The 24,105-nt window shown below is 39.8% G+C and overlaps 1 protein-coding gene and 1 pseudogene across 2 annotated transcripts; one reads left to right on the top strand and one right to left on the bottom strand.

Annotated features, from left to right (window-relative positions):
* Positions 1 to 802: 802 nt before the first annotated feature.
* Positions 803 to 23,089, bottom strand: gfral (GDNF family receptor alpha like). 2 transcript variants are annotated; one of them, XM_062983135.1, is made up of 9 exons: positions 22,912 to 23,089; positions 20,191 to 20,331; positions 12,861 to 13,010; positions 11,314 to 11,358; positions 9,652 to 9,702; positions 7,846 to 8,176; positions 6,250 to 6,500; positions 3,369 to 3,453; positions 803 to 1,156 (listed from the first exon to the last, which is right to left on the bottom strand). In XM_062983135.1, exons 1-8 carry the CDS (start codon positions 22,937 to 22,939, stop codon positions 3,386 to 3,388), a joined length of 1,065 nt encoding a protein of 354 aa, XP_062839205.1. In that variant the 5' UTR covers positions 22,940 to 23,089; the 3' UTR covers positions 803 to 1,156; positions 3,369 to 3,385. The 2 variants fall into 2 exon arrangements, with proteins under 2 accessions (XP_062839205.1, XP_062839211.1); XM_062983141.1 differs by lacking the exon at positions 22,912 to 23,089 and adding an exon at positions 20,471 to 20,916.
* LOC134295763 (U2 spliceosomal RNA) lies at positions 10,026 to 10,097 on the top strand (annotated as a pseudogene).
* Positions 23,090 to 24,105: the final 1,016 nt, after the last annotated feature.

Genomic DNA, 24,105 nt, shown 5'->3' with positions numbered 1-24,105 from the left:
GCTAGGAACGGGACTACATGGCCCATGAGTCATCACAGTTTTATAGATTGTTATGCACTGTGTCTTTATGTTTCAATTTGAAACAGGTGAACATACATGCTTTCATTGTTGTAAGCTGCCTAGAGTTTACTAAAGAGGCAGATATGTGTAATGGATTTTTAGTCTCTCTCTTTTTCTTCCTTGAGATATATGTCATGGTATATGTATAACAGCCTGCGATATGAGAAGAACCTGTAAGAGCATTATCAACACCTTTTGTGCTCCATGGTTGTTTGAAGTATCAGGAGTTTCTCAGATAAATGAGCCAGTAAAATTGTCTTTGCCTGATAAGCCATTATGTAAGCTCTGAAAACAAACAGATGTGTTGTGTAATATCACTGCCAATATGCATGAAAAATAAGTTACCTGGGCTAACTCTGAAGTTGAAATCAATGACTGTCATTAATTACTTTATAAAGTTTGGGTACCATCCAATCCCCATTGAATCCTACTGCCTAGGAAAAGCAACACACAATACAAAATAACCACCATCAAGTCTCCCCGCAGAATTTCTTTCACCATCTTTTACATTTTGCACTTAAGATAAATCCAGGCTTGGCCAACCAGCAACAGGGAGAGGGAGGGTATTGACCCTTTTCTACTGCCAAGTTGCACAGGCCTGATCTTGTGACAATAATTAGGACATAAATCAAAGAGTAAATGACATCTTGTCAGTATCTGGAATACATAATAAGCAATAGGAATCATCCAAAATTCTGCACTTTTGCATTCTCCGGGTCTTATAAAATGAGATAAAGACAAATTTGAAAGACTATTGTATTAACATAATATTATGGAAGTGTAATGGGGCGACAGTGGAGGGTCCAGCTCTGGAGTTAGAAAGAAGATGTTCCTTTAAAACACCAGTATGATCCAAGGATGCTGAATCAATGCAAACACAGAAACAGATGTGGGGTAATTGGAAGGAGGGAGGGGAGAGGGAATGAAGGGAGATAAGAGGGAGAGTGGGAGAAGAAGAGAGAGCTCTGTTAGATTTGAGTTGTCAGTGTGACTGAAAAAAAGAAGTCACTGGGAGAATTACAAACAGCTATTGGAGACTTGTTTGTTGCAAACAACTGCCAGAATGGGTAACGCTGGACCTTTTCACAGGAAGACACTGTAAAGAAGAAAAAATGATATTTTGGTATAGGGATGGAATGAGAATATTTCCTGACTTTCTTGATCTGCTAGTAACTAAGTTGAGCCTTTTACATATGTACATAGTATTTACTGCACAAACAAGCAACTATTTGTGGGTCTGAGCTCCCCTTTGTTGTTTTCTATAAATCTGCTTTCATGGATTCCAAGAGCCAACACTCTCAGAAAACCAACAGCAAATAGACATCTCCCTCTCTCCCTATTGCAAATTCCATAACCTATTGCATAAGCTATTGAAAGATAACTGCACTCAGTCTATGGGCACATATCCTTTTAGCGAATGTGAATATCCATGAATATGTGGAGACCCTTTGAAAACCACTAGTCAAGAAAAGCATGACCTTGTTAGAAATCAGTTCTTAACTCGTGATATTCACAACCATTTATGTAATAGCACACAGGTAACTCAGATGTTAAACTGAAGAACCATGTCTTTAAACTGCCAAGAATAAGGACATGCCACTATGAAAATATATTTGGTTAGCAGAGAATGCTTGTTTCTTTGCAGTTGAAGTTTGCAGTTGTAATTGCCCAAAAGATATACACTCCCTTAGTTAAAATGTGCACTCAGAGATAAAAAAAAACCCAAAGTCTTCTTTGAAAAATAACATATCTTCTTTACTCATAAACAACTTGTATTAATTCACCATACAGGCACATTTCTTACTGAAGTTCAGTTACAGATAGGATATAGTGTATCTGTGCTGTGAACACAAGGTATCATTCTTAATGAATTGTCCATAATCTTTGAGTATAGTTGTGCTCACTGAAGTCCATAATCATACTGTATCCATTGAAATCCAAACAGCATACTCAGGGGCAGCTCAAGCAGTAAGCGAACTATGCATTTGCGGAAGGCACCATCCTCTAGGGGGCACAGTTGAGCTGCATCCAGGTGCCCAGATTCCAGCTGCAAAAAGAGGGAGGGAATCGCTGCTTCTTTCCTCCGCAAAGCGCCGGCCCCCTTCCTTGTTGCAAGGAAGGGGCCGGCGCTTTGGCGAGAAAAGAACCCCAGTTTCCCTTGCCAAAGTGCTGGCTCCTTTCCTTGCAGAAAGGAAGGGGACCATGCTTTGGAGAGGACAGAAGCACAGTTTCCCTCCCCAAAGCGCCGGCCTCCTTCCTTTGGCGTGGGGGGCGCCAAAAATTCTGCTTGCTTACACTTGAAAATTACCTAGGGCCGGCTCTGAGCATACTTCTCTATTGAAGTCCAAACAGCAACCTGCTTTCATTGAAGACCAAACACATACATCTCAATTGAAGTCAAAACACATACTGAATACAAAATGGACTCAGAAGTATGCACATGTTCAGTACAATCACATGTCTATGACCCCTCCCACACCAAAGAGTCATATCAACATACACATCGAATACAGGTTAGCAAATATATACATTAAAAATGAATAGTGGATGGCTTGGAAGGTTGCTATTTCCAACACCCCCCTCCCCATCTCTCTCTATATGAATTTTTTATTCAGTCGGTTTTGTCCACATTTCACATTACACCAGCTATATTTGTATCTATATCTCTCTTCAACTCAGACACAACACAATTACGGCAGCTAAATCAATAAGCTTGCAAGCTCTTTTATCTGTAAGATACAATGCAATGCCAATTGGTCATGGTGTGCCTTGGTGCTTCTGCTGGCTGTTTCAGTCAGTTATTTATGCAAAAGCTTCTTTGCCACATGAAAAAGGCCATGTGTTTTCTGCCATCTGCAGTTTAGCCACTGACCTAAACGTCATACTGCCTGCAGCTTTCTGGAAACCAGAGAAGTGGACGCATTGAGGATTCAGTTGGACCCACTTGAATGTGACTGGATTTATGAACTTAATTATTTCCATGTCTCAGGCAGAGACATCAGCATTGGCAAGGTGATCAGCTATGTCTACAAGACTTCCCAGGGAACCCTTTACATTTGGCAGACCCCAGAAGCAGTATGTTGAACCGTATTTGGTATTGGCCTCTTTTGGCGGATTTATTTTGTGAGATTCATACAGCTTTTCACAGTGGGATATCTTTAACAAAGGCCTGGATCTTATTTTTAGTTGCCACGAGAGGCATCCTGAGTCAATGGAGCACACCTATGTGCTACTTTGCCATACTTTAATTGGGACTACCAATAGGATTTAGTGCCACATTTCACCCAATTTTTAAAAGGCAAGCTTACCATAAATCAAAAACTATTCACTGGTCGAAGGAAGTGCTTTTTTCTTCTGATGAAGGAAGGTCCACCTTTCCACCTGATATTTGATCTTTAAATAGAAAGAAGTCAACAAACAAACAAACAAAAACTGCAAATAAAATGTTCTTCTGCTTAGGATTTCAACCATATAGCTATATTTTTAAATTTAAAGAGCCAATTAAAAGCATTTCACATTTTAAACTGACTGAGGCCCCTTCTACACTGCCATATAATCCAGATTTTCAAAGCGGATAATCCACGTTATGGGCTTTGAACTGGATTATATGAGTCTACACTGTCAGATAATCCAGTTTAAAGTAAATAATCTGGATTTTATATGACAGTGTAAAGGGGTCCTGAGCAGACCTTGCTGAGTTCATTGAAGAAACCTCTACCTCCTCTTTATGATGTTTTAAAAGAAATGTTTTATTTGTACAGTACTTCCAAAACTTTAGCGTTCTTTCAAACTTGGGACTTGGGAGTTGCAAACAAACATGGGACTTGCAACCAACATACAATGTGAACATAAATCATAGTGAATGTCCTCTCTGACTTGTGAAAGAGCAGAGTTTCTAAATTTATGGCACAGAATACAAAAATGTTTAATGAATTATATTGAATGAATTCATTCATTTACCCATCTGTTTCTTAAGCTGATTCCCAACTTAAGGTCTTGGGCTCCTGCCACACAGCTGAATAAAAACCCACATTATTTGCTTTGAACTGGAATATATGACAGTGCAGACCCAGATAACTGAGTTCAAAGCAGACATTGTGGGATTTTCTACCTTGATATTCTGGGTTATCTGGCTGTGTGAAAGGGCCCTTAGAATGGCTTAAATTGAAGTATAGAGAAATTATTATGTAAAGAGTGTATAAAAGCAATAAACAACAACAATACTAAAAGAAATATAAGGCTACAAGTCTTTCCTTTTTTTTCATGTCAGGAGTGACTTGAGAAACTGCAAAACACTTCCGGTGTGAGAGAATTGGCCATCTTTAAGCACGTTACCCAGGTGATGTCTGAATGTTTGATGTTTTACCATCCTGACGGAGGCTTCTCTCATGTTCCCGCATGGGGAGCTGACAGACGGGAGCTCACCCCGTTCCCTGGATTCAAATTGCCGACCTTTCGGTCAGCAGTCCTGTCAGCACAAGGGTTTAACCCATTGTGCCACTAGCTGTTCCAGTCTTTTAACTGATTTCACTATAATCCAAAATCTCCTCAACGTAGCATGAATATCTGAATGCAGAATCCTTGTGTAGAATAGCACCATTGTGATTTATATCAATGACTGGGTGATGCTGAGTGATGTGCAATATGAGACTACAATGTGCACTGTGACATCATCATGTACAATATTTCGATATTCGCTTACATGCAAAATGCCACTTGCACATATATATGTTGCTAACAAAATCAACAGCCAAAATTAGGTAATCACAAGGTCTAAGAAAAGAAATTCAACTAGTCAAGTTCTAGGTCATTTTTCTTCTTAGGCCCCTTCCACACTGCAGAATACATTTCCACATTATCTGCTTTGAACTGGAATACATGGCAATATGGACTCAGATAACACAGTTCAAAGCAGATGTTGTGGGATTTTCCGCCTTGATATTCTGGGTTATATGGCTGTCTGGAAGGGCCCTGAGAGAGAATGATAGCATTTTTTTCTGGAATCTAACCCATGTCATTCTTGATAATCAAACCCTATTTTTCATCAGATGGGCAGTGAGGATCCTTAATCAAGCATATTCCTTTGGTATTCGAAGAAGGTGTGTATAGTGAAACTACCTCTTTACACATTACAGATTTTCCACACAAGGATAGCCCTGAAAAAACCATCATAACGTATGAAAAGATGTAGCCCTGGTTTTCAGGGCCTGCATTATTAAAGCGGGCATTGAGCCTACTTACTTGAAGAGTATCTTACATCTTGTGGGAAACCTTTTTGTCCTCCAGATATTTTGGATAGCTCAGAACACTCCAAGTACTGTAGTAAGGGATTATGGGGCTAGAAGCCTAAAATGTGTGGCACTGGAGAGCAAAACATTTCCACCCTTGCTTTACGTCTTGAGAGAAATTTTATATTTAATGTTCACATGTGGGTGGAAGGCTAAGGTTTCTCCTCCATGTCATTGCCCTTCAGCATTTAAGAAAAAGACTTGGAAACATGTAGGGAATACAAAAATGCCCTATGAAAGTCTCACCCCTGCCTTAATCGGTTCCTGGAACTGGCACAAAATATCTCAGGTACCTGAAACACCTGTAGAAAGGTGTGAAATTGAGCAGATGTTGATAGCTTTGTGCAGGGCCGGCCCCACCATAGAGGCCACGTGACGCCGCCGCCTCGGGCGCAGGTCCCGGGGGGCGCCGTCAGGCTGGGCGGGAGGCGAGGCACCGCTTTGACGGTGCCCCGCCGCCCGACCAGTGCACCCTGGCCTTGTGGCTCCCTCTTTCGCTGCCCGGGAAGGGAAGGAGGGATCCCATCCTCCCCTCCCCGGGCAGCGAAGCCTCTCTCTTTTGCCGCCCGGGGAGGGGAGGAGGCATCCCCTCCTCCCTTCCCCGGGCGGCGAAGCCTCCTTCTTTCCAACCCTGGCCACGCCTCCCACGCTGCGTGGGAGGCGGGGCCAGGGCGAATAGCATGGGAGGCGGGGCCAACCCTGGCCCCGCCTCTCACCCAGGGAGGCGCAGCCAGGGCGCAGGAGGCGGGGCCGGCGGGGGGCGCTTTTCAGCACCCCCGCTTAATATTTAAATTTATCTCCGACCAGCCCTGGCTTTGTGTTAAAAGTTTCAGATGAAGCAATTTGCAGGTGGGGATTCAGAGCTCTAACAAGAACACAGTAAGTGAAGTTTTCAACTTACCGAAAGTGCATTTGCTGTGGAATATATGATAGATCCATTTGCAGGCAGATTGATCTTCCACCAAAGTGAAATCACAAGTACACTCAACTCGAAGGACAGATCCCAACAGGTTAATGTAAGCTGCTCTGCACTCATTGCTGTCAGAACAAATCAGATCATTTCCATCCACAAATGGTGGACAGGCTTTATCTTCAAGGCATGTTTGGGTGATGTTTTCTAAACAATTTGATGTAAAGTTCTCATATTTGGCCCTGTGGAAACATAAGGGAATATGTGGTAAGGTTGTGTTTGTTTTGGTTTTTTGTTTTGTTTTGTGATTGTGTTTGCTTTTACTGTTTGCTTTCATTATGAAATGCCTGAAAAATGAAACCACAGCTCAGGAAATAACAAAACAAAAGATAAAACAGTCATTTCCTTTGAAACATACAACAAAAAGATATCTGAAAATACATTGTCTGGATGTCCACTAGCCGACATTAAATATTTTGTTTATCATTCCCCAGACTGAATGGGAATAGCTATGACAGTATATCAATGGTCAAATCTCCAGTCTATGGAATAGTAAGATTTTTATTTTCATGAGATATCAAAATTATCTGCCAGAGAGCTCTAGTGCCTCACAAAATCACAATCAGAATTACATAGAATGAAAGCATACCTGTTAAATTAGTATTATGGTGCTATAATTAAATAGCGTGGAAGGGACAAAAGTGCAGATCCTTCTTATTACTTAGGACTACAACTGATTCCTTTTTCCCATTTCAAATGCTAAAGGTAGGTGATGTGATCAAATATGGCTCACTAACTAATTTCTGAAACTACAACTCTTCTGTATAAAAAACCCTCCCACTTTCCCACAGCATCTGAAACCCTGAATGTTCACAAACTCCACATATCACCACCCTTTTGGACAATTCATTCCTTCTCAATTCATTCCTGGTCTGTCCACTGAAAACACTGAAAACACCACCAACCCCACTGCTGTCCACTGCTGTGGCGCAGGCGGGAGAGCAAGCCAGCTGCAATTAACTGCAATGAATCACTCTGACCAGGAGGTCATGAGTTCAAGGCCCGCTCGGAGCCTATGTTTCTTTGTCTTTGTTCTATGTTAAAAGGCATTGAATGTTTGCCTATATGTGTAATGTGATCCGCCCTGAGTCCCCTCCGGGGTGAGAAGGGCGGAATATAAATGCTGTAAATAAATAAATAAATAAATAAATAAATAAATAAATAAATAAACAACTATTTGTTCAGAAGGTTCAGTCCTTTCATTGGTCTCGACATTTCTTCCTAAGCAGTAAGTACTTCATTGTTTGTCATGTTTTCAGTGGCAAATATGTATGAAACTCTATTATTTTTAAAAACTAGGCACATAACTCATGCACACTGTTGTTCAAATTGTGATATCGAGGAAAGAGCAGAGACAGTAGGGCTAGCGGCAGAAGTGAAGAATATGTTAGCTTAATAAGGCCTCCAGTAGAAACTCAATTCCCTCATTCTTTGAGACTTGCCTCTGATTTCAAAATGATAGTATCAGACATTGAGGCCCTTGGTTGGTAATATGGATGTGCATGTGTGCAATCAGGCAGGACTTACCAACAGAAACTGTCTGCTTGGCATGTCTGAATTATATGAAGACATGAAGGTACTGGAACCACATGGTCTGCACATGGTTTGCCATGAAGCACTTTTTTGGCTTGGTGGCAATTTTCATCCGACGGCATGCAATCACAAAATGTCAACATCTGGGCAACATTGAAAGGCATATTTTCATAGAAAAACTGCAGTGCTGCTTGGCATTGTTTCACATTGCACTGTGTTCCAGTTGCTTGGCAAACTTGAAGATACTTAGCTAATTGTTTGTTACAGACTTCATCACTAACACATTCAACATTTAGCTCAAAACAGGACTGTCCATGTTTGTATTCTAAGGAGAAAATAAGGAGATTATAAAATTACAGGGAAATGAATGGCTGAGATCCAACATAAAGCAGACAGAGAGAACTTGATGCAGGATCAATTCCATCCCCTCTATGCTCCAGAAGCTGCCATTTTCTGGGATTCATCCTTCCTCTGCTCCTTATTGCTGGGAAGGGAAAGGTACACAATTCAGATAATGAAAAGGCAGCTGGTCTGGTCTCAGTTCAAAGGGGACAAAAAAACAAGGGTGTATTCCATTCATTTTCCTCAGAGCCTCATACAACTGCAGTTTTAGTCTCTCACTTGATCAGACCTAGCTACTGATTCGTCTGCCTTTCAATCACTCTCTCTGGAATCTGTATTCATTTCAACTTTAATCACCCCAAACCATGTCATCTATGGCTCTTCTACACAGCTGTATGAAATCCACATTGAACTGGATCATATGACAGTATGGATGTGGATAATCTGGTTCAAGGCAGATATTGTGGGTTATCTGTCTTGACATTCTGAGTTATATGGTTGTGTGGAAACGCTCTAAGTGTTTAAAGTTAAAGTGATCCATTAATACTTCGCCACAGGCAGGAGCCCCGGTGGCGAAGTGTGTTAAAGCACTGAGCTGCTGAATTTGCAGACCGAAAGGTCGCAGGTTCAAATCCTGGGAGCAGAGTGAGCGCCCGCTGTTAGCTCCAGCTTCTGCCAACGTAGCAGTTCGAAAACATGGCAATGTGAGTAGATCAATAGGTACCACTCCATCGGGAAGGTAACAGCGCTCCATGCAGTCATGCTGGCCACATGACCTTGGAGGTGTCTATGGACAATGCCGGCTCTTCAGCTTGGAAATGGAGATAAGCACCAACCCCCAGAATCAGACATGACTGGACTTAACGTCAGGGGGAACCTTTACCTTTATACGTTCACCAATGAAATTGGCATCCATAGAAAATCAAACCTTCTTTGCTCCAGAGGCTCCTGAACATTGCACAGATGTGCTATGGGTAGTTGGTGATATATCAAGCATAAGAACTTGCTTTCATTTGGTTCTCTTGAATTCATTGGTTCTTATTCAACATTGTTTTGGATGCAGTGGGTCTTTGGTATATGCTGGAATTTGATTCCAGTACCTCCTGTGGATACCAACATCCATGGATATTCAAGTCCCATGTTATACAATGGCATGGTAAAATACCATCTTTTATACAAAGAGGTGAACAACTCAAACAAGTGTTTGGGAAACCTGAAGATCTGCGAAATGCTGGAGGCCACATCAGGATATACTTACACATCAGCATTGGTCTAAATTCAGGTAGTGTTTCACTTGGAAATGATTTGGAAGACAGGAGTATTATTTAAGGTCTAGTGGGGCACATTTCTGCACCTTTCAGTGAGCTTGTAATGCTTAACACCATGATGCTAGACTTTATTATTCATAGTATATCTGAGTTAGCAATCCATACAAATGCCTTAAGAATTGACATTTACCATAGTTTGAAAGGGCTGATGTTTTCCACTGTGATTTTATTTTCATTCGATCTGTAAAATAATAGATGCATACAATAATGAAGAAAGAAGAAGAGGAGAGAAGAATGATCAATGCCAGTAACACTTTTAAATATACAAACAAAGCATCATTAAACTTATTGGCAATAGTGATAATTATTGATTACGATGATAAGTTTTCTTGTTATTGACTATGTTGATATAATACCTTACCATTTTATTTATTATTATTAGTAGCAGTAGTATCTTTATTTCTACCACACCTTTCTCCTATTGGGGACTCAAGTCTGCTACAAATAAATTGATACAACCCAACATATTTAAAAACATGGGAAATACAAAAGTTTAAAACAATTATCACTTCTCTGCCTTTTGGCTACGATCAAGTGTAGTAAAAAATTAAAACTATTTTTAAAAAATAAATATTTTTTTCTTATGGATATAAGTTAAAATACAGTTAAGGTACAATAAAAATACTTATACAATTAAAATTGCATTTAAAACTAAGTGTCCTCCCCAAATCTCATCCACAACCTCCCTAGCAGTGTGCCCCTCATTACCTTGCAAGTGGCTGATGACAAAGAAATGTCTTAACTTGCTTGTGAAAGGCAAGTAGGGATGGGGCCATCCTAGTTTCTCTTGGGAGGGAGTTCCAAAGTCTGGGAGAAGCCAACGAAAAGGCCCCCTCCCTTGGTGGGACAGAGAGAAGGTCCTCCCAAGTCGATCATAAATGTCTGTCAGGTTCATAGAAAGAACCCCAGTCCTTCAAATAAGCTGAACTCAAGCCATATAAAGAGTGTTTTATGAAAGTGGAATTATGCATGCTATTTGAATTTCTTAAGTAGAGACATTATTTTACAGCTAGAGGTATACAGAATAGAAGCAACATTGTCTGGTGTCAGTAGTCACCATGGATAATTGTTAGAATTCATGGATGGGCAGAAGATTGTTAAGGTTTCCAGCTTTCTGATGCCATTACAATATTCTTCTTTGTTCAGATTGTTTACTGGACTTGTTTACTGGATTGAACGTGCAGAGTGATGAGACTTGGTGCATTTGAAAGCATAGAATACAGCCCCTCCATATATTTTGGACTGCAATGCCCAGAAGCCCTGGATATAGGGAAATTTGTTTTAAATTTCTATTGTATATATCATTCTTATGAATGTTACCTGCATTGTCCAAAACATCATACTACCAGCAGCTCTCTGGAAACCAGAGAAGTGGATGGATTGAGGATTTAACTGGACCTGTTTGGATGTGACTGGATTTATGGACTTATTTCCATGTCTCAGGCAGAGACAACACTATTGGCAAGATGATCGTATGTCACAACATATTTCCCAGGGAACCTTTTAAATTTTGACAGACTCAAGGAGCAGGCTATATCAGTATACTGAAAACTATGTTGAAACATATTTGGTCTCATTGCTTGCTCTCTTTTGAGGGATTTGTTTTGTTGGATTCATGCAGCTTTTCACAGTGCAATGCCTTTGACAATGGCCTGTATCTTATTATTATTTGCATTGAGAGGCATCCTGTTGACTCAATGGGATCTACCTGATCAGTGAGTCTACTGTAATTGGGACTACCAACAAGATTCAGTCCCATAGCTTTCGCCCCATTTTTAAAAGGTTAACTCACCATAAGATGAAAACTGTTCTCCAGTTGCAGGAAGTAATTGTCCACCTGATATTTGATTTTTAAATAGGAGACGATATAGAATAGAAAGAAGTCAACAGTAATAAACAAACAAACAAGATTTGTAAATAAAATGTCTGAGTAGGGGTTCTTTTACTTAGGATTTCAGTCATATATCAATATTTCTTTTAAAAAATTACTCCATTTTATGAGCTAGCCACAAGCATTTCACATTTCAAAATGACTGATCAGATTTTGTTGAGCTATTTGTTCATTACAGAAATATCTATCTACTTTTTATGGTGTTTAAACATGTTTTACTAGTATTTCCAAATTTCCAAAACTTCTTTCAAGCTGGTTGGAGATTTTCTCTAGAATGTGTATGCATGGTAGTTTGGATTACTTGAGCACTTGGGCCTTGATGCTAATATACAATATGAACATAAGGCAAAGTGAATTGAAAATTCACTCTCAGGCAATTCTTATAACATGGAGCAGTGATCACCTCTCCAACACATTTCCTTGGCAACAAAGCAGTCATTTACATCTTTACTGGCCAGTGGGCCCTGTTTTCTTGTGGCTTTGTCTGCTGTGAAAATTTTGGCATAGATGAGGAAGGCTCTGGGTTTTCCTGTTGAAAGATATTTCATAACAAAAAAGTCTGGATAAATCTGGATAAAACCAAAATATACTTCATTCCTGAAGTAATCCTTCTCTATCCTAGCAATAACCAATATCTCAAGAACATTACTGAGATTAATAGTGTGCAATTTGATCCTGGAAGTTTTCATGTTAGTGGAGAAGTAATTGCAGGTTTTAGTTTGCTGTTAATCAGAGCTATCCAAGGTGCTGGATTTATTTTGGGACAAGGACACATCTCCTTGGCTTTCCCAGTTCCTTTAGAATTTAAAATAAAAATTAGATTAAATTCATCATCTTGTGTATATGAAAGCTACCAAAGATCAAGGAAGATTGCAAAATCTGTAACAGTTAGAAGGTGGAGCATAGGAACTTTCCACCAATTCTACCCCTTCTACTGTTCTGCACAGCTGTTCATTTGCAGAAACTGCCCCCCCCCCCCCAATACACACATGTAGTGGGTATGTGGAAGCAAAATAATTTTTAACTGTTATAATTATTTTTTAGGAGAAGATTCAAATTGGAGTTGATTCATCGAGATCTAATACAGCTTCCTAGCCTTCCACATTTGCACTCCTCTAATTTTTCGTTTTAAGGTTTTGCATCACAACACTGATTCCAGTTTACTCAGGTTATGTTTCCATTAGAAGGATCACCTGGACTTTAAGACATCCAGTAAACTCAGTTCAGATTTCATGATGAGCCTGAATAATTCATGATCTCCTCTTATGATGAATTGAATGTGGGCATTTCTGAAGGAACAAATCTCTTAAAATTCAGGGTCAATGGTAAGTATTTAGAAGAACCATGAAATGTTCATGAGCAAATCAATGCCAAAATACCTTTTCTTTTATCAGGATGCCATCATTACCTTCTATCATTTTGTTTCATAGAAAAAAGCTGTCTCTTACCTTCATGACTGGAGCATTGCTTGGCCTGGAATGTTTTGCTGCTGCACGTATCCTCTGTGCACATGCACTCATTAAATTCTGGGAACTGGTCAACCAAAAATTGGATGACTATATTACAGTGAGTTGAATCTTTCACTGTGCACTTATTGCCTAGATAAAAAATGAGTATTATCCTAAGCAGAAAACAGAAACAATGCAAGCATAACAAAATGTTTCTCATCTACTCAGAGACTTTGCATTTAATCAGGCCATAGGACTGACTGCATATATTTTTGGGATGCATTTGATGAAGGAAACTCTCATCCAAGTTTGGTGAAAAAAATATTCTTCCAGTTCTCAAGATGAGCCAGGGGCATTCCAATGGTGGGTTCAAGAGAAAAAAAGAAGTGAAAGCCAAATACCAACTCCCTTAGCCTAAAGCTCTTATAGAGAGTGTGTGTGTCTTTCCCAGGGTTACACAGTGGGTCCAAAGATTCAAGTCTGGTGCTCAGAGTTGTAGTCCAATATGCAAGCAACTACACCACACTGGTTCTTCACATGTAAAACATAGATTTAGTGAAATAAATTTGCTTAATTTGGAATTACTAACTTGGGTCCCATTGAGTACAATAGATATCTTTCAAGCATGACTAAGTCTGGATCCAGCCCCTTTGATTTAGATTTTTCAAAAGCACAACTCTTGTTCTTACAAAGAGAGGAAACATATGCACTATGATTTTTCCCCTCAATTGAACATGTTCTTTATCAAGTGTTTACTTATAGTAGCAGCTGACAGGTTCCATATGTCAGTAGATTGGGTGAATCTGTTCTGGGATTTGGTCCAAATTTTTCTAATTACGTTGGTGAATCTTACCACTCAAACAGGTTCAGTACCTTGGAAATGGAAAAGAAAGTGACTATTACATGTAAATATAGAGATGGGGCCATGTTGGAGGGAATAGAAAAAGTTGTGAGATGTATTCAGGTTAAACAAGGACAAATATGCTTGCTCTTCATTGGCGACTTTGTATTATAGTATAACTTTGTGATGCTCGGTTGCTGCCATTGCATGTTTTTGCAAGAATTCTATATAAAATCGATTTAATTTTTGTTCCTGACAGAAATCTGGGCTTCTAGGGGCCCTTCCAGACAGGCCCTATATCCCAGGATTTGATCCCAGGTTTTCTGCTTTAAACTGGATTATATGAGTCTGCATTTCCATATAATCTGGGATAAACAGAAAACCTGGAATCAGATCCTGGGATATATGGCCTGTCTGGAAGAGCCCTAGGTGAAGTTTTCCTGGCACTGTGTCATTAAATAAACGGTTGAGCTCAATCTAACTTTAGAGTCCATTAATGCAACTTAAAGGGTTAAAAATAAACCCTTCAATGGCTCCTTTAAAATTCAAACTAAATAATAGAATCATAGAGTTGGAAGAGACCTCATGGACCATCCAGTCCAACCCCCCACCAAGAAGCAGGAAAATCACATTCAAAACACCCAGAAGGGATTACACAAAAAGAGAAAAAGTGATGCTGCTGTGGAAAACATCAGCCAGTGTGGTTTACTCATCAGCTTCCCACTATTCATGAAAGAATCTAGTTATAATCAAATTGATTTATATAGCCAAGATAATTGTTTTCCAGTAGCTGATCTAAAGAACAGAACATTTTGTTGTAGAACTTTAAAATGTACCTGCTCATCAAGGTTAAAAAAAAAAGCACAATGGGTTTTGAAAGAGCCTGGTACTTATTTTTTAACTAAATAAGAAGACTTTGGTATTCTCTATGCCTGATGTGCTAAGTGGTACATGTACGAGTGTACTGAGATTTATTCAGTGTTGATTCAGTTGCTTGGTTAAATTACCAGAAATCCATCTATGCTACAGCTAGATTTTTTAAAATATATAATTGTTACCTTTACTGCTGATTAGAAGAATTGCTGGCAAAGATTCACACAAAGCAAAAGTATCCATTTATTTTAAAGTCTGGGCTATTTTAAATGTTTAGGGATATAATGTTGTCTTGCATTACCTTAATACTGGCTATGTACCTTTGACTAAGAGCAAATATTTGACTTAGATCTTGGGTTATATAATACGTCCCAAGAAGGTCTAGTTTGGTTTTATAATAGCTAATAATACTATTATTGTGACATAAAGTTAACATGCAGTTACAGAGAGATCTTTACAATGAATTTAGTAAGAAGTATGAAGAACTACTTAGATAAGATATCATACTTTTGATCAAGTGTGGTGGGTTTTCCAAAGCACTGTGGTGTATTAGGAGCAAGCAATTGACATTTAATGGTTTTTATGTACTTCCTGATAACATTTTGTACCAGAACATTATGATCAGGCTCTTCTAAAACAGTCTTGGATTAATTATATTTTGGATTGCTTTATATTTTAGATGGGATTAAGACCAAGATGAAGGCAGATAGCCAGACATATCCTTTGTATCAATGGAGTCTTCATTCACATCTTCAATCACCTATGCCTATAAAATACCCTGCCCCCATCCAAAAAGCAAATATTGAACTTGCCATTTTATACATGAAACACCATTTTGCTATATCACAATATACCATGGGATGTGTGCTTCCACAGATTTTGATATCCATGGCAGGGGGAGTGGATTCTAGACCCTCAATGAACCTAAAGGCCCTAAAATCACGGAGGAAAACTGACTAGTGTTATAGTCAAGACAGACATGTGTATTAGACACTGTTACTGAGAACTTGAAGCATGAGTGCAGAGGCAGTCCACCGGCGGTCGATTGGAAGGCCTGCGCACGTGCACATGCCCATCGCCCAAAATGTATGTATTTTTTAGCAATTTGTTTGGTGGGTAGGGGCATCAAAATTCGGGGGGGGGGCAAATTTCTGGTCGCCTACTCCCGAAAATTACCTCGGGACGGCTCTGGATGAGTGTCAGACTTCATTCTTGCACTTGTATCTTGTGCATGTTTTATTCCAGGAAGCAATTGGTTGGCCACTGGCTGATCAGAATGATATTCTCTTATGATAGCTAATTACAGGCAGATGTCCAAAGTTTATTTTGGATTAACTCTCCACTCTCCCTTAACAGTTTTATTGAACAGCCTTGTAGTTTTCATGCAGTTTCCTTAGGCAAGAAACCACCAAAGATGGTTTTTCCATTTCCTTCCTTTGAAGGCAGGTGGTTGGAAAAGATGGCTTGCGTGGTCTTTTCCAACTCTATTATTCTATGATTCTAAGGATAGCTAAAAAAACCCGGTATACAATTGTAGTTTCCCATCCAAGTACTAACTAGGGATCCTTCTACACTGTCCTTATATACCAGGATCTCCACTCAGATTATATGCTTATCCCAGATTATATGGCAGTGGAGACTCATATAATCCAGTTCAAAGCAGATAACCTGGGATCAGATCCTGGAATATAAGGATAGTGTAGAAGGGGCTTACGACTGGACTTGCTTAGTTTCCTAAATAAGAGTGTATTTGAAGGCTTTAAGATATTTGGGTCCTCTTAGGAGACACTTACTAAAGCCTCTAATATTCAATTTTAAAAAAAATTGATAGTGCTGCCACTTGCCTCTTAAGTGAACTTTAGAAATCCCTGACTGTTGAGATTCCAATGCATGCTTCATTTGGTGTTGGCCATAGATGATGGATTACTTCAGACTTCAAAAGGTAAATCATAAATTATTTGCATGGATACATCAGGGCACTCTTATGTTTATGAGTCTACTAGCAGATGAAGGAACAAAAGCATTGTGCCAGGCAAAGTACAACTAGAGGTTATAAGAAAGGGTGAAAGCAAAAGAGAGAGCCATCCTTTCCATTGCATTGGTCATTCAGCAGAGTATTTACTGTAGTGCCAAATCAGATTCTAACTTTTCCTAGGTACTTTTATCCTACTCATTGGAGCCCTTGCATTAAAATTTCAGATAATAATAATAATAATAATAATAATAATAATAACTGGCATCATAGCTGACAGAATTCAAGACTATCTTGAAGAAAAAAACATCTTGCCAGATGAACAGAAAGGCAACAAACGGAAAAGCAGGGGCACAAAAGACCAGTTATTGATTGACAAAATGATTCTGGAGAACTGTAAGAGCCGAAAAGCTAATCTTCACATGACGTGGATTGACTACAAAAAGGCCTTTGACTCACTCCCACACAGCTGGATCATCAAGTGCCTGGACCCCATCGGGATTTGTAAAACAGTTGGCACCTTCATTGAAAACATGATGGAGCACTGGAAAACTGAACTGTTTGTTGGAAATGAAAGTTATGGACTTGTCAACATCAGGAGAGGAATTTTCCAGGGAGACTCATTGTCCCCTCTGCTTTTCATTATTGCCATGATCCCTCTGTCAACAATCTTACAAAAAACAAATCTCGGCTACCAAACATCTAAGAATTCTCACAAAATTTCACATTTGATGTACATGGATGACCTGAAGCTATATGGGAAAACGGAAACTGAAATCCAATCTCTGACCAACACTGTCCGAATTTTTAGCACTGATATCAACATGGAGTTTGGTTTGGACAAATGTTCGACAGTGGCATTGAAGAAGGGAAAAATAATTGAAAGTGAGGGCATCAATATGCCCAATGGCCAAACAATAAGGTGTCACCAGCCAGAGGCCTATAAATATCTGGGCATATTACAGCTGGACAACATCAAGCATGAACATGTGAAAACTGTGGTCAGTAAAGAATACACACAAAGGGTCAGAAAAATTCTCAAAAGCAAGTTCAATGGAGGCAACACCATCAAGGCCATAAACACCTGGGCCATACCTGTCATAAGATATACTGCTGGCATTATAAACTGGACACAGATGGAACTGGACAATTTGGACAGAAAAACAAGAAAACTCATGACCATTCATCATTCACTGCACCCTCGCAGTGATGTTGACCGGCTGTATCTGCCTAGAAGATCAGGGGGCAGAGGACTCTTGCAAGTAAAACAAGCAGTCAAAGAAGAAGAACATGCCCTGGCAGAATATGTAAAACAAAGTGAAGAACCTGCTTTGATTGAAGTCAAAAATCAGAAACTCCTCAAAGCACAGCAGACAAAAAACCAGTACAAGAAAACCGCACTACAAACTAGAGCTGACAGCTGGCACAACAAAACACTGCATGGAAAGTTCCTTGACAAAATTGAAGGAAAAGCTGATAAAGAGAAGACCTGGCTCTGGCTCACGAATGGGACCCTGAAGAAGGAGACAGAAGGCCTGATCCTTGCAGCCCAGGAGCAAGCCATCAGAACAAATGCAATCAAGGCCAAGATCGAAAAATCAGCTGATGACCCAAAGTGCAGACTGTGCAAGGAAACCGAAGAAACCATTGATCATATCCTCAGCTGCTGTAAGAAAATTGCACAGACAGACTACAAACAGAGGCACAACTATGTGGCCCAAATGATTCATTGGAACCTATGCCTCAAGTATCACCTCCCTGCAGTTAAGAACTGGTGGGATCACAAACCTGCAAAGGTTGTGGAAAATGAACACGCAAAGATACTGTGGGACTTCCGAATCCAGACTGACAAAGTTCTGGAACACAACACACCAGACATCACAGTTGTGGAAAAGAACAAGGTTTGGATCATTGATGTTGCCATCCCAGGTGACAGTCGCATTGAAGAAAAACAACAGGAAAAACTCAGCTGCTATCAGGACCTCAAGATTGAACTTCAAAGACTCTGGCAGAAACCAGTGCAGGTGGTCCCAGTGGTGATGGGCACACTGGGTGCCGTGCCAAAAGATCTCAGCCGGCATTTGGAGACAATAGACATTGACAAAATTACGATCTGCCAACTGCAAAAGGCCACCTTACTGGGATCTGCACGCATCATCCGAAAATACATCACACAGTCCTAGACACTTGGGAAGTGTTCGACTTGTGGTTTTGTGAAACGAAATCCAGCATATCTATCTTGTTTGCTGTGTCATACAACGTCGTTGTGTCAATAATAATAATAATTTTATTCTTATACCCTGCCCCATCTCCCCGAAGGGACTCAGGGCGGCTTACATGGGGCCAAGCCCGGACATAACAATATAAAAGCAAAACAATAAAACAGATCAATCAAACAATAAAAACAAGTCATTAAAAATCACATACAAAAATAAAATGATAAAATCATGGATTGGATTCTAAGGATCTGGGCCAAAGTGCAATATATGTCGATGTCATCAGGGAGGGGTGGTTACTCAAGCTATCATCGTGATAAAGTGCCATTATCATACTGGGGAAGGCATACACTAGGGACTATTGCTGGATAGGCAACAGGTCGATCATACAGAGATCAGTGGTCAAAGGCCTGCTGGAAGAGCCATGTTTTCAGGCTCTTCCGAAAGGAGAGGAGGGTAGGGACCTGCCTGATCTCCCTGGGGAGCGAGTTCCAGAGCCGGGGGGCCACGATGGAGAAGGCCCTCTCCCTCGTCCCCACCAACCGCGACTGCGAGGGTGGTGGGAGTGAGAGGAGGGCCTCCCCCAGCGAGCGAAGAGATCGTGCAGCTTCATAGGGGGAAATGCTGTCTCGAAGGTAGGTGGGTCCCAAACCGTTTAGGGCTCTGCACCTTGAATTGGGCTCAGAAAATAAACGGCAGCCAATGGAGCTCCTTAAACAGTGGCGTTGAATGTGCCCTGTAATTTTCTCCAGTTAGAAACCTGGCTGCCGAGCGTTGTACTAGTTGCAGTTTCTGGGTCGTCTTCAAAGACAGCCCCATGTAGAGCACATTTCAATAGTCCAGTCTAGATGTAACTAAGGCATGGACCACCATGGTCAGATCTGTTATATTGGTTATACCAATATAACCAGTTTGTTACAGCTGATGATTTTAGAAATGACACACACTTTGTTAGCCATCTTTTAGAAAAAACAGCATAAGTTTTAATCCAAAGCATATACACAATGGAGTAAATCCCACTGAAACCTAAAGGCTTTACTTCTGAGTAAACTGGATTATATAGCGCTGTACATTCTGTAGGCCTGCAGAACAATCCTATGGATGCTAACTCAGACATAATCCTCATCCCTAAAGATGCCTAAGACAGTAGCTCTAATTATTTATAACTTATGTATCCAGCACAGAGAGGAGTTGGCAGGCATATCATCAAGCAAACAGATATTTAAGCACAATGACAGAAACACACACAATGGCCATAATGCTATTGCCATATATCTTAGTTATGGCACTCCAATGAAATGAAGAAAGGTCAGTGAATGAAGGGGGGGACTCAAGTGAAATTCTCTTCAATATTCATGTTTATGAGAAGCAGATCAGGCACAGAAAGTTCTGCCTTTAGAGTGCCACACGCAACCTTGTCATAGTTACCTGAAATGAAACAAACTTTTTCAACTAAATTCCAGGCACTTCCACATCCATTCTCTGCTGTCATACATTGCTCTCTCACATGTTGACACTTGGTGATTTGGGTCTCCAAAGTGGATGCTGTCATGGAATTTAGTATCAGTGCTGTCAAACAGAAAAGATAGCATTACATCCACATTTAGGTGAAATGTATTGTTATATGAGAACTGACATGATATAATGATATAGTGATGGTGATCAGGGTTCATATACTTGGTCACAAAAACCCACTGGATTACAGTACCTTGGGCAATTCACACTCTTTCAGCCTCAGAGAAAGGAAAAGGCGCTCATCTCTTGACAAATTATGCCAAGAAAACCTACAAAATAGAGTTATATTACAGTCTCACTAAGTCAGAAATATCTGAGGGTACATAATAATAAAGTTAAATTCACATGCAATTGGGTGACAGAAAGGATATGCCCTTGAGAAATTTCCTGAAAATCAGATGGAAAATCATACTGGACGACAAATCAAAGATCTAACTCATTACCTTTATGATATGTATTGGCTTGCTTACAGGATGGCACTTCATTTTTTCTGTACAACTTCCTCCAATTTGTTTTCTCTATATGTGCTAGATTACAATCCTTACTATCTCCAACCAGTTATTCAATTGAAGTTTCTAACTAGAGATCATGGTCTATGATATCAGATCACAAATCCTGGTATTGTTAAATCATTTTCTATATGCCTTGTGTTACTTCTGTTCATTATCACTGTAGTTATTTTAGTCTATAGTGACTGTTTTAAAGAGACAGGTCTGAGGAACCCTTTCCTGTTTTTGGGTAATGAGATGGTTCAAACTACAACTCTAATAAACAATACCCATTGTCCTTGCAGGTTGGGCAGATGGTGGTAGTTGCACTGCAAAAGATTTGGGAAGCAGCATGCTGGAGAAGGCAATCCTAAAGCAAATGTTTTATTTCTGGTGCAATCCAAAACATTCAGGAGAGTTTAATGGGCCTTCCCATTAGCCCAAAAGTGGGCAAAATGTGGCTACTAAAATATTGGCCTGCAACTTCTATCATTCAATATCATTGGCCCCACCGACTTGAACTGCTGGGAGTTTTATTTTGAACATCCCAGTGGTTAAATATACAGGATGGGTTAAGGAAATCCTATTAAAGATAATAGGGCACAAATATTGCTAACTTTGTGACTCCAGAGGAAAATCCATGAGAATAAAGAATGACAGCTGACTGAAAATTGTCCATTGTCCATGAATTTCATCAAAGCGGAAGCAACCACTTTGGACTATCCTGGACACAGAGAAAGGGAGATATATTTGACCTGTGAGCCATCTAATGAGACTGGTCCCTTGCCTTTTAATATTTCCTCTAAATATGTAATAGGTAATATCCAGACAATGTGCACCTCCTACTTCTATGATAAAATTGAATGGCATATTGGGTCTCCTCCATAATTCTGGGCTCAAATGACAGATCTATGTAACAGTCATAATCTACGCTCAAATTATTTGCCTGCTGAACCCATTTTTTATTTGATCTAAAATGTGTTTGTTAAAACTCTCATACAATCATCTATTAAGAAATTTCCCTAAAACACAGAAAAATAGTCTTCTGGGTTTCCCAGTAATCTACAGGGGAGCATTGCGACATTTATCAGCTAATTTGCTCAGGCTGTTAACCATTAAGAGAAATCACAAAAATGACAATAAAATGTATTTAAATAAATGGCACGGAATCCGAATGCCATATCTTTTCTTTTCCCGTGGTTTCCCGTATGCTTGCTTAACTGTCTTTCCTCCTCCTCCTCCTCCTCCTCCTCCTCCTCCTCCTCCTCCTCCTCCTCCTCCTCCTCCTCCTCCTCCTCCTCCTCCTCCTCCTCCTCCTCCTCTTCCTCCTCCACCTCCTCCTCCTCCTCCTCCTTCTTTTTGTTTCAGGCCAAAGGGAAATGTCAATAATATTAACAATAACTCTCCTTCTGGCCTTACATGCACTTAGCCTTTTTACTCTGCAAACAAAAATCTGTTTATTCAAACAAGACTTCCCACTTTCATGTCTACATGATAGTTAGTGTCCATATCATATTGATATGGGCTCAACTGGCTTGGCACTCTTTGCAGACTGGAGTGAGTCAGTGCACTTGCTTAAATACTATTGACACAAGTTTTTGTAGATCTTATCTTTGAAAAAGAGAGGAAGGGAGGAAGAAAAGCAAAAAAGAAAGGGGGCATGTTTATATGGGAACATCCTAGAGATAGCACTTGAGTGTGAAGCCAAATCTTGGTCATCAACATCTTGTTATTTCCATCATACCAGGAATATATGGAGAATGTTCCGATCATAGATTGTTTCTAGGAACATGAAAACCCTATGACTCATGGACCTGTAAGGGATTAGTAAGCTTTGCAGGACTATAAGAAGTCAAGCAATAATTATATTTCCAGTTCTTACCATACAGGCATCGTGTTATTGGGGGGGGGGGGGGTAGTATGGCTTGGAACATGAGAAGTTACTCTCCATGATGGTTGGAGGAATCTGGTTGGAGGAATCTGGTTGTCAATAGGCAGTCAAAATGGTAAGTCACAATGCAGTCAGATCAGTGATATGAACATTAATTCCAAATCAATTGTATGCTTAATGTTCACTGAGGTTGAAGTTCAGCATGAACTTCAGCTTTTACAGAGAGAGATTTATTTCCAAGGAAGCAGGACTTACCTGTGGTGATCAAAATAACAGCATACATCTTTTGTGGAGGTCCCAGTATTCTGTCTGAGCGCAGAAAACAGGACAAGGAGCTCTTTCAACCTCTCCAGCAATTTCAGCACCAAGGCACAAGGGAAAGTGCTCTGAGCCAACAAATTCTTGCCAATGGTTTGCTTGGGCTGCTTCTCAACCATCTCAGAAAGGTAGTACAATATGTGAATATGCATGGTTAAGTGCATGTAATGTGTTCTATGTACATTCTGATCTTCCAGTGAGACATTTTGTTCTGGAACATTAAAATCAGGATCTTTAAAACAGTTGGATTAAGTAGCTTTGCTCCACCTAACATTCTAGAAGGGATGAAGATCCAGACAGAGGTACAGTTGAGCCTATATATTCATCGATTTTGCATTGACAGGTGCAACCATCCATGGCGTAACTCCCCTCCCAAATGTAAAAAAAACCCCAACCTTGATTTTGTTGTTTTATATAAAAAAAATTCTATGCTATTGTATATCATGATACACAATAGCTGCAAAATTCCAAGACACATTGTAAAATAAATGCAGTTTGACACCACTTGAATTGCAATGAAATTGTGGGAGTTGTAGTTTTATGAGGACTATAGCCTTCTCTACCAAAGAGGGCTTGTATCTCACCAAACTACAAGTCTCAGGATTCTATAGCATTGAGCCATGGCAATTAAAGTGTTTTCAAACTGCATTAATTGTATAATGGAGATGCTTCTTAAGTCATATTTACTCTAAATCAGTAGACAAAAGGATCTTGCAGCATCTTTGAGGCTGAGAAAAAGAAGATCTTAACATAAGCTTTCATGGACTTGCTACTACTTCATTAGACTTAAGCTGCTTTGTGATTGTCAGTGTTGCACATTCTGAATTTTGGGGGTCCCTTATTGCTATTTGGAAACATGGCAACATGATGTCCACCTGAATTGACTTTGAGATGCTTTTTAGTTCTGATAAAACCAGTATGGTATAATGGTTAGAGCACTGGATTATAAATCTGGAGATCGGAGTTTGAATTCCTACTTGCCCACGGAAGACCATTGAATGACTTCTGAGGCTCACAGCAAAAAGAACAAAGACGTAATTATGAAAAAAAAGTATTTTAAAAATTCCCTTTGAACAAATTACTATAAAACAAAACATGCATAGGTCTATTATGGTGTGGGCAACTTTTAGA

This window comes from Anolis carolinensis, chromosome 1, assembly GCF_035594765.1.
Source record: "Anolis carolinensis isolate JA03-04 chromosome 1, rAnoCar3.1.pri, whole genome shotgun sequence".
NCBI classification, from domain to species: Eukaryota; Metazoa; Chordata; class Lepidosauria; order Squamata; family Dactyloidae; genus Anolis; species Anolis carolinensis.
Note: the sequence above shows the minus strand (reverse complement) of the source record. Positions and strands in the feature narration are given on the sequence as shown.